Here is a 12,338-nt window from a genome sequence, read left to right as displayed (position 1 = left end):
TGATAGCAGAGGGAGCCCGTATAGTCTGATAGCAGAGGGAGCCCGTATAGTCTGATAGCAGAGGGAGCCCGTATAGTCTGATAGCAGAGGGAGCCCGTATAGTCTGATAGCAGAGGGAGCCCGTATAGTCTGATAGCAGAGGGAGCCCGTATAGTCTGATAGCAGAGGGAGCCCGTATAATCTGATAGCAGAGGGAGCCCGTATAATCTGATAGCAGAGGGAGCCTGTATAATCTGAAAGCAGAGGGAGCCTGTATAATCTGATAGCAGAGGGAGCCTGTATAATCTGATAGCAGAAGGAGCCTGTATAATCTGATAGCAGAAGGAGCCTGTATAATCTGATAGCAGAAGGAGCCTGTATAATCTGATAGCAGAAGGAGCCTGTATAATCTGATAGCAGAAGGAGCCTGTATAATCTGATAGCAGAAGGAGCCTGTATAATCTGATAGCAGAAGGAGGCTGTATAATCTGATAGCAGAAGGAGGCTGTATAATCTGATAGCAGAAGGTGCCTGTATAATCTGATATCAGAAGGAGCCTGTATAATCTGATAGCAGAAGGAGACTGTATAATCTGATAGCAGAGGGAGCCTGTATAATCTGATAGCAGAAGGAGCCTGTATAATCTGATAGCAGAAGGAGCCTGTATAATCTGATAGCAGAAGGAGCCTGTATAATCTGATAGCAGAGGGAGCCTGTATAATCTGATAGCAGAGGGAGCCTGTATAATCTGATAGCAGAAGGAAGCCTGTATAAACTGAAAGCAAGAAAACTGAAAGCAGAGGGAGCCTGTATAAACTGAAAGCAGAGGCCTGTATAAACTGAAAGCAGAGGGAGCCTGTATAATCTGATCAGAAGCTTAGCCTGTATAATCTGACAGCAGAGGGAGCCTGTATAATCTGATAGCATGGAGCCTTGATAGCAGAAGGAAGCCTGTATAAACTGAAAGCAGAGGGAGCCTGTATAAACTGAAAGCAGAGGGAGCCTGTATAAACTGAAAGCAGAGGAATTGTATAAACTGAAAGCAGAGGAGCCTGTATAAACTGAAAGCAGAGGGAGATCCTGCATAAATGAGAGCAGAGGGAGCTTGTATAAACTGAGCAAGCAGCCTGTATAAACTGAAAGCAGAGGGAGCCTGTATAAACTGAGAGCAGAGGAGATTGTATAAACTGAAAGGAGGGAGCCTGTATAAACTGAAAGCAACAGCCCCAAAACATCAGAGGGAGCCTGTATAAACTGAAAGGAGAGCTGCATGGACTGAAAGAGAGGGGCCTGTATAAACTGAAAGCAGAGGGAGCCTGTAAAACATCAGAGGGAGCCTGCTCTGAAAGCAGAGGGAGCCTGTATAAACTGAAAGCAGATGGGCCTGTAAAACTAAAGCAGAGGGAGCCTGTATAACTGATCAGAGGGAGACTGTATAATCTGATAGCAGAGGGAGATCTGCAGAGGAGCCTGAATCTGATAGCAGAAATAATCAGCAGAGGGAGCCCTGATAGCAAAAGCCTGTATAATCTGCTAGCAGAGAGGTAGAATCTGCAGAGGAGCCTGTAAATCTGATAGCAGAGGGAGCCTGTATAATCTGAGCAGAGGGGAGCCTGTATAATCTGATAGCAGAGGGAGCCTGTATAATCTGATAGCAGAGGAGCCTGTATACATCATGCAGAGGAGATCTGTATAGTCTGGAGGAAGCCTGTAAAATACTGATAGCAGAGGGAGCCCCAAAATCACTGCAGAGGAGATCTGCATAGAGAATGGGCCTGTATAATACCAGAGGGAATAATCTGATAGCAGAGGGAGCCTGTATAATCTGCTCTAGCAGATGTATGCTGATGGAGGGAGCCTGTATAATCTGTAGCAGAAGGAGCCTGTATAATCTGATAGCAGAAGGAGCCTGTATAAACATGTATAATCTGATAGCAGAAGGAGCCTGTATAATCTGATAGCAGAATCCTGTATAATCTGGATAGCAGAGGGAGCCTGTATAATCTGATATCAGACAGCCTGTATAATCTGATATCAGAAGGAGCCTGTATAATCTGATAGCAGAAGGAGACTGTATAATCGGATAGCAGAGGGAGCCTGTATAATCTGATAGCAGAAGGAGCCTGTATAATCTGATAGCAGAAGGAGCCTGTATAATCTGATAGCAGAGGGAGCCTGTATAATCTGATAGCAGAGGGAGCCTGTATAATCTGATAGCAGAGGGAGCCTGTATAATCTGATAGCAGAGGGAGCCTGTATAATCTGATAGCAGAGGGAGCCTGTATAAACTGATAGCAGAGGGAGCCTGTATAAACTGAGAGCAGAGGGAGCCTGTATAAACTGAAAGCAGAGGGAGCCTGTATAAACTGAAAGCAGAGGGAGCCTGTATAAACTGAAAGCAGAGGGAGCCTGTATAAACTGAGAGCAGAGGGAGCTTGTATAAACTGAAAGTAGAGGGAGCCTGTATAAACTGAAAGCAGAGGGAGCCTGTATAAACTGAAAGCAGAGGGAGCCTGTATAAACTGAAAGCAGAGGGAGCCTGTATAAACTGAAAGCAGAGGGAGCCTGTATAAACTGAAAGCAGAGGAGCCTGTATAAACTGAAAGCAGAGGGAGCCTGTATAAACTGAAAGCAGAGGGAGCCTGTATAAACTGAAAGCAGAGGGAGCCTGTATAAACTGAAAGCAGAGGGAGCCTGTATAAACTGAAAGCAGAGGGAGCCTGTATAAACTGAAAGCAGAGGGAGCCTGTATAAACTGAAAGCAGAAGGAGCCTGTATAATCTGATAGCAGAAGGAGCCTGTATAAACGTTCTCAGATCTAGGAAGAGGTGGCTAGATGAGGGTGAACAAAATGCATCAGATGTTTTCAGGTCAGAAAAATACCACTCTAAAAATAATACAATTCAACAGATGATCCCAAATTAATCTCTGACTTTAGTTGCAACTTCTACAGGAATTTATAGAGTTCTAAGTATTGTGAGGTTTCCTCAACTCTGTTTTCTTTGACTCTCTGGGGGATGTGAAATCAATTGGTGAGGCTGAGAGCGAACAGTGTGATGACCCTATTATAGTTGAAGAGATCATGTATGCTATTGAACACCTTTAAAATAATAATAATAATAATAAATCCTGGGACTGATGGTATATCTGCTGAGTTTTACCAACTTTGTTTCAACAGTTGGCCCCATTTCTGTTGGAGGTCTTTTCTGAAAGCATTACAAATAATGATCTCCCTCCCAGTTTGACTCAAGGTCTGATTACGTTAATACCTAAGCCCAAGAAAGACTTGCTTCTACCTGATAATTGGCGTCCAATCTGTCTGCTCAATAACGACTACAAAATATTAGCCTATATATTTGCAAAAAGAATTGAGGCAATATTGGACTCAATTATAGAAGAGACACAATCTGGCTTCATGAGGAATTGACAAATCTCTCATAATATCCGACTGGTGTTAGACCTGATTTACTATTCTATTCTACCAAGATAGTTTTGTCTTCTTAGACTTTTATAAACACTGCTCTAGAGGAGATCTGCATGGAGGAATGGGCCAAAATACCAGCAACAGCCCCAAAACATCACTGCTCTAGAGGAGATCTGCATGGAGGAATGGGCCATAATAATACCAGCAACAGCCCCAAAACATCACTGCTCTGGAGGAGATCTGCATGGAGGAATGGGTCAAAATACCAGCAACAGCCCCAAAACATCACTGCTCTAGAGGAGATCTGCATGGAGGAATGGGTCAAAATACCAGCAACAGCCCCAAAACATCACTGCTCTAGAGGAGATCTGCATGGAGGAATGGGTCAAAATACCAGCAACAGCCCCAAAACATCACTGCTCTAGAGGAGATCTGCATGGAGGAATGGGTCAAAATACCAGCAACAGCCCCAAAACATCACTGCTCTAGAGGAGATCTGCATGGAGGAATGGGCCATAATACCAGCAACAGTGTGTGAAGACTTACAGAAAACGTTTGACCTCTGTCATTGCCAACAAAGTGTATATAACAAAGTATTGAGATAAACTTTTGTTATTGACCAAATACTTATTTATTTTATTTTTTGCAAATAAATTCATTAAAAATCCTACAATGGGATTTTTCTGGATTTTTTTTCTGATTTTGTCTGTCATAGTTGAAGTGTACCTATGATGAAAATTACAGGCCTCGCTCATCTTTTTAAGTGAGAGGACTGGTGGCTGACTAAATACTTTTTTTGCCCCACTATATATATATATATATATATGAGGCCTTTCACACACAATCATCATTTTGTATTCTCTTTGTATTTCAAATCCAGCAGTCGGTTTATACATCCAATGAATCCACAAATGTAGTCAAACATTGTCTGAGAAAATCCTTTAATATTCTAACAGATCAACATACTTGGTTATGATATGTAGATACCATTCAATTAACAGCCAGTGTAAACAAATGAATGGAATGTCATTTATTTTCTTACATTTATTAATTGGCACAGATTGGATAGCAGAACGAGCATATCCTGCTGTGAATTGATAACATGAACGACCCACTGAAGTGGAATATGAGCCCTCTAGTTGATCGATAACACGAACGACCCACTGAAGTGGAATATGAGCCCTCTAGTTGATTGATAACACGAACGACCCACTGAAGTGGAATATGAGCCCTCTAGTTGATCGATAACACGAACGACCCACTGAAGTGGAATATGAGCCCTCTAGTTGATCGATAACACGAACGACCCACTGAAGTGGAATATGAGCCCTCTAGTTGATCGATAACACGAACGACCCACTGAAGTGGAATATGAGCCCTCTAGTTGATCGATAACACGAACGACCCACTGAAGTGGAATATGAGCCCTCTAGTTGATCGATAACACGAACGACCCACTGAAGTGGAATATGAGCCCTCTAGTTGATTGATAACACGAACGACCCACTGAAGTGGAATATGAGCCCTCTAGTTGATTGATAACACGAACGACCCACTGAAGTGGAATATGAGCCCTCTAGTTGATCGATAACACGAACGACCCACTGAAGTGGAATATGAGCCCTCTAGTTGATTTCGGACATACTGTCAAATTATATTGTCACTGTATCTAAAGCTAACTAGGAATATTTTCATCAAAGCCTTCAAAAAATGTAATTATGATTTTGGTATTAAGCTCAGAGATTATATATTAATATTATATTATATCAATTATACAACAGCAATTTGTTCAACAACACAACACTTTCCCCATCATGTTCTCAGGAACATCAGAACTTCAGCTATTTCAGTTTCAACATTTTCTCTTTCATGTGTGCAGTTATCCCACATACCTCAAAGAAAGAGAGAGAGAAAAAGAAAGAGGGATGAAGAGAGAGTGAGAGAGAGAGAGAGAGAGGGGAGGGGGAGAGAGAGAGTAGGACAGAGAGAGAAAGAGGAGAAGGGGAGAGAAAGAGAGAGAGTATGACAGAGAGAGAGAGGAGAGGACAGAGAGAAGTGATTGAGAAAGGGAGGAGAGAGATAGAAAGGGGAGAAGAGAGAAGTGATTGAGAAAGGGAGGAGAGAGAGAGAGAAAGAGGAGAGAGATAGTGAGGGGAGAGAGAGAAAGGGAGAGAAAAAATTGAGGGAGGAGAGAGAAGATTGAGAAGAGAGAGAGAGAGAGAGGGGGAGAGAGAGGAAGGAGAGAGAAAGAGGAGAAGGGGAGAGAAAGAGAGGGAGGAGAGAGAGAAGTGATTGAGAAAGGGAGGAGAGAGATAGAGAGGGGAGGAGAGAGAGAAGTGATTGAGAAAGGGAGGAGAGAGATAGAGAGGGGGGAGAGAGAGAAGTGATTGAGAAAGGGAGGAGAGAGATAGAGAGGGGAGGAGAGAGAGAAGTGATTGAGAAAGGGAGGAGAGAGAGAGAGGGGAGGAGAGATAAGTGATTGAGAAAGGGAGGAGAGAGATAGAGAGGGGAGGAGAGAGAGAACAATAGATGTGTCATATTTGTCAGCAGAAATGTGTGTTTAGCATGGTGGCTTGACCTTGATGTGGGACAAAGTAATAAAGGTATGAAAATAATGTAAATGTGACAGTTGTTATACTCTAAGTAAGAAAATGCAATATCCTTAAATAATACATACAAATAGTTCACTTGCAACTCAATAGACATTCCACACGCAGCACACACACACACACCTCACACACACACACACCACACACACCACACACACACCACACACACCACACCATACATACACCGTACACACGCATCATACACACACACACCACACCGAGCAGCGTCTCTGATTGAAGAGGGTTAAATACCTGTTTTCTTTAATATCCGAGACCAACGCTCACCTTCCGCTGACTAGGATAAAGATAATTGAGAGAGGTCAGGAAATATATAATTACTACTGATGATTATCATGCTCTCAGCGCTGAAACCTCCATGTTGCTTTGAATTATATCTGTATGGCTCATTTGACACAGACTAGCCTGTTGCACCGAACCTACTGTATATAATAGCATGAACGACCGTTTGTAAAAGACGAGCCTTGTTGTGTCCATTAAGCTCCATACTGCTGCCACAGACCAGTAATATCCACAATCTGACCATTATGTTTCATACTCAAAACATTTTCAGGAGATGAAGTGCTTTCTACACCTGCATTGCTTGCTGTTTGGGGTTTTAGGCTGTGTTTCTGTACAGCACTTTGAGATATCAGCTGATGTACGAAGGGCTATATAAATACATATGATTTGATTTGATTCTAGCTGGTTTCAGAAAAATGCTGTACTATATACATGGTATAATGGTATACATAGTATAATGGTATACTATATACATGGTATAATGGTATACTATATACATGGTATAATGGTATACTATATACATGATATAATGGTATACTATATATATGGTATAATGGTATACTATATACATGGTATAATGGTATACTATATACATGATATAATGGTATACTATATACATGGTATAATGGTATACTATATACATGATATAATGGTATACTATATACATGGTATAATGGTATACTATATATATGGTATAATGGTATACAATATCCATGGTATAATGGTATACAATATCCATGGTATAATGGTATACTATATACATGGTATAATGGTATACAATATCCATGGTATAATGGTATACTATATACATTGTTTAATGGTATACTATATACATGGTATAATGGTATACTATATACATTATATAATGGTATACAATATCCATGGTATAATGGTATACTATATACATGGTATAATGGTATACAATATCCATGGTATAATGGTATACTATATACATTGTTTAATGGTATACTATATACATGGTATAATGGTATACTATATACATGATATAATGGTATACTATATACATGGTATAATGGTATACAATATCCATGGTATAATGGTATACTATATACATTGTTTAATGGTATACTATATACATGGTATAATGGTATACTATATACATGATATAATGGTATACTATATACATGGTATAATGGTATACTATATACATGATATAATGGTATACAATATACATTATAATAATGGTATACAATATACATGGTATAATGGTATACTATATACATGATATAATGGTATACAATATACATGGTATAATGGTATACTATATACATGGTATAATGGTATACAATATACATGGTATACTATATACATGGTATACAATATACATTGTATACTATATACATTATAATGGTATACAATATACATTGTATATACTATATACATGTATACTATATACATTGGTATACTATATACATTGTATACCATATAAATGGTATACTATATACATGTTATAATGGTATACTATATAGATGGTATAATTATACTATATATTTATTTAACCAGGCAAGTCAGTTAAGAACACATGGTTATTTTACATATGACGTTATATAATGTTATACTATAACTGTTCAGGGGCAGAACGATAGATTTGTACCTTGTCAGCTCCGGGGTTTGATACTATAACCTGGTCCGGTTACTATAATATAATGCTCTATACTACTACATGGTATAATGCTATACTAAATAATGGTATACTATATATACATGGTATACTATATCCATGGTATAATGGTATACTATATAGATGGTATAATGGTATACTATATACATTGTTTAATGGTATACTATATACATGGTATAATGGTATACTGTACATGGTATTATGGTATACTATGTGTGTTATACTATATACATGGTATAATTGTATACTATATACGTCACCCTGCTCGCTTAGCCGTAGCACTGCCACCCTCTATAGCTCAAACCGAGACTAGAACCCGGACTTCTGTCTCCCAGACTTGTGTATATCTCGATGACACATACCCTCTCTGGTTCCTCCAGATCTGTGTATATCTCTATGACACATACCCTCTCTGTCTCCTCCAGATCTGTGCATATCTCGATGACACATACCCTCTCTGCCTCCTCCAGATCTGTGTATATCTCTATGACACATACCCTCTCTGCCTCCTCCAGATCTGTGTATATCTCTATGACACATACCCTCTCTGGTTCCTCCAGATCTGTGTATATCTCTATGACACATACCCTCTCTGGTTCCTCCAGATCTGTGTATATCTCTATGACACATACCCTCTCTGGTTCCTCCAGATCTGTGTATATCTCTATGACACATACCCTCTCTGCCTCCTCCAGATCTGTATATATCTCTATGACACATACCCTCTCTGGTTCCTCCAGATCTGTGTATATCTCTATGACACATACCCTCTCTGCCTCCTCCAGATCTGTGTATATCTCTATGACACATACCCTCTCTGCCTCCTCCAGATCTGTGTATATCTCTATGACACATACCCTCTCTGCCTCCTCCAGATCTGTGTATATCTCTATGACACATACCCTCTCTGGTTCCTCCAGATCTGTGTATATCTCTATGACACATACCCTCTCTGCCTCCAGATCTGTGTATATCTCTATGACACATACCCTCTCTGGTTCCTCCAGATCTGTGTATATCTCTATGACACATACCCTCTCTGGTTCCTCCAGATCTGTGTATATCTCTATGACACATACCCTCTCTGCCTCATCCAGATCTGTGTATATCTCTATGACACATACCCTCTCTGCCTCCAGATCTGTATATATCTCTATGACACATACCCTCTCTGCCTCCTCCAGATCTGTGTATATCTCTATGACACATACCCTCTCTGTTCCTCCAGATCTGTGTATATCTCTATGACACATACCCTCTCTGCCTCCTCCAGATCTGTATATATCTCTATGACACAGACCCTCTCTGCCTCCTCCAGATCTGTATATATCTCTATGACACATACCCTCTCTGGTTCCTCCAGATCTGTTATATCTCTATGAACATACCCTCTCTGGTTCCTCCAGATCTGAATATATCTCTATGAATTCATACCCTTCTGCCTCCTCCAGATCTTCTATATCTCTATGGACAGACCCAGCCTCCTACAGATCTGTGTATATCTCTATGACACATACCCTCTCTGCCTCATCCAGATCTGTGTATATCTCTATGACACATACTGTTACAGGAATTAAATTGTTCTATGTTTTAACACCCAATTAAAATGAAACACTCTGTCAATTCATAAGGTTTTGTAAGACCCGTATTCTATATTAATGGACAGAGCCCAGTCCTAAAGTCAATCAGCAGAATTTATTCACGAGAGCACTGAACACGATACAGGTTACCACAGGTCATAAACTGACAATGACGTCATTAGTTCCAGTACCAACCCGTCTCTTCTCCCACCCTGGTACAAAGGCGGTATCTCAAGCCTTCCCACGTCGTCTCCCTACCAATTTAATATAATTTATGCCCGAGCCAAGGTCTTGTGTAGATAAGCATTCTAGCCAGTCTGAATATATAGTTAATTCATTTATACCAAGGAACAGACCGTCATTGTTCTAATTCTTGATTATATTTACACACATTATATTCAGTACTAGGATCAAGAAAGAAACTTCATACATATACAGTAACATAATGGTATTCTGATTAGTACATATACAGTAATATAATGGTATTCTGATTAGTACACATACAGTAACATAATAGTATTCTGATTAGTACATATACAGTAACATAATGGTATTCTGATTAGTACACATACAGTAATATAATGGTATTCTGATTAGTACATATACAGTAATATAATGGTATTCTGATTAGTACACATACAGTAATATAATAGTATTCTGATTAGTACATATACAGTAACATAATGGTATTCTGATTAGTACATATACAGTAACATAATAGTATTCTGATTAGTACATATACAGTAATATAATGGTATTCTGATTAGTACATATACAGTAATATAATAGTATTCTGATTAGTACATATACAGTAATATAATGGTATTCTGATTAGTACATATACAGTAACATAATGGTATTCTGATTAGTACATATACAGTAACATAATGGTATTCTGATTAGTACATATACAGTAACATAATAGTATTCTGATTAGTACATATACAGTAATATAATGGTATTCTGATTAGTACATATACAGTAATATAATAGTATTCTGATTAGTACATATACAGTAACATAATAGTATTCTGATTAGTACATATACAGTAACATAATGGTATTCTGATTAGTACATATACAGTAATATAATGGTATTCTGATTAGTACATATACAGTAAGATAATGGTATTCTGATTAGTACATATACAGTAACATAATAGTATTCTGATTAGTACATATACAGTAATATAATGGTATTCTGATTAGTACATATACAGTAACATAATAGTATTCTGATTAGTACATATACAGTAACATAATAGTATTCTGATTAGTACATATACAGTAATATAATGGTATTCTGATTAGTACATATACAGTAATATAATAGTATTCTGATTAGTACATATACAGTAACATAATAGTATTCTGATTAGTACATATACAGTAACATAATGGTATTCTGATTAGTACATATACAGTAATATAATAGTATTCTGATTAGTACATATACAGTAACATAATGGTATTCTGATTAGTACATATACAGTAATATAATGGTATTCTGATTAGTACATATACAGTAACATAATGGTATTCTGATTAGTCAGTCCTGATTTGAAATGTATACATATGTAATTAGTCATTATTGATAAAAAAAAATCCCTTAACACGTACCCTCTCTGGTTCCTCCAGATCTGTGTATATCTCTATGACACATACCCTCTCTGTCTCCTCCAGATCTTTGAATATCTCTATGACACATACCCTCTCTGCCTCCAGATCTGTGTATATCTCTATGACACATACCCTCTCTGCCTCCAGATCTGTGTATATCTCTATGACACATACCCTCTCTGCCTCCAGATCTGTGTATATCTCTATGACACATACCCTCTCTGTCTCCTCCAGATCTGTATATATCTCTATGACACATACCCTCTCTGCCTCCTCCAGATCTGTGTATATCTCTATGACACATACCCTCTCTGGTTCCTCCAGATCTGTATATATCTCTATGACACATACCCTCTCTGCCACCTCCAGATCTGTGTATATCTCTATGACACATACCCTCTCTGTCTCCTCCAGATCTGTGTATATCTCTATGACACATACCCTCTCTGTCTCCTCCAGATCTGTGTATATCTCTATGACACATATACCCTCTCTGTCTCCTCCAGATCTGTGTATATCTCTATGACACATACCCTCTCTGTCTCCTCCAGATCTGTGCATATCTCGATGACACATACCCTCTCTGCCTCCTCCAGATCTGTGTATATCTCTATGACACATACCCTCTCTGCCTCCTCCAGATCTGTGTATATCTCTATGACACATACCCTCTCTGGTTCCTCCAGATCTGTGTATATCTCTATGACACATACCCTCTCTGGTTCCTCCAGATCTGTGTATATCTCTATGACACATACCCTCTCTGCCTCCTCCAGATCTGTATATATCTCTATGACACATACCCTCTCTGGTTCCTCCAGATCTGTGTATATCTCTATGACACATACCCTCTCTGCCTCCAGATCTGTCTACTGCGGTCCAGAAGTTCTCTCAGTCCCTCCAGGAGTTCCAGTTTGAGTGTATAGGAGACGCAGAGACGGACGACGAGGTCAATATTGGTAAGTCCTCCAACGAGACCGGAACGAGGAGGGTTTCTCTCTCTCCCTCTCTTTTCAGACATCGTTCTGAGCTATAGTCTGTCACTTGTTACGTTTCTATTTTCATTTGGTCTTGTTGGTTTAACATTGCCAAATGTCAAACTAATTCAAATTCCCGCCCAACAAACAAGTGTTCCCTGCCTGACATTTGTTTTTTTTGGAGAATAAACACTGATTATCAAGAAG

General features: G+C 39.1%; 1 protein-coding gene across 1 annotated transcript in view; it reads left to right on the top strand.

Annotated features, from left to right (window-relative positions):
• Positions 1 to 12,338, top strand: part of LOC118380965 (rho GTPase-activating protein 42) — a 239,068-nt gene that overhangs the window by 17,417 nt on the left and 209,313 nt on the right. The window contains exon 2 of the mRNA XM_052468730.1: positions 12,018 to 12,113. Coding sequence (XP_052324690.1) covers positions 12,018 to 12,113 — 96 coding nt within the window. The remainder of the gene's footprint in view (positions 1 to 12,017; positions 12,114 to 12,338) is intronic.

Source organism: Oncorhynchus keta, chromosome 18, assembly GCF_023373465.1.
Source record: "Oncorhynchus keta strain PuntledgeMale-10-30-2019 chromosome 18, Oket_V2, whole genome shotgun sequence".
Classification (NCBI taxonomy): Eukaryota; Metazoa; Chordata; class Actinopteri; order Salmoniformes; family Salmonidae; genus Oncorhynchus; species Oncorhynchus keta.
The sequence above is the reverse complement of the archived record's forward strand: the minus strand, read 5'-3'. Positions and strand labels throughout refer to the sequence as shown.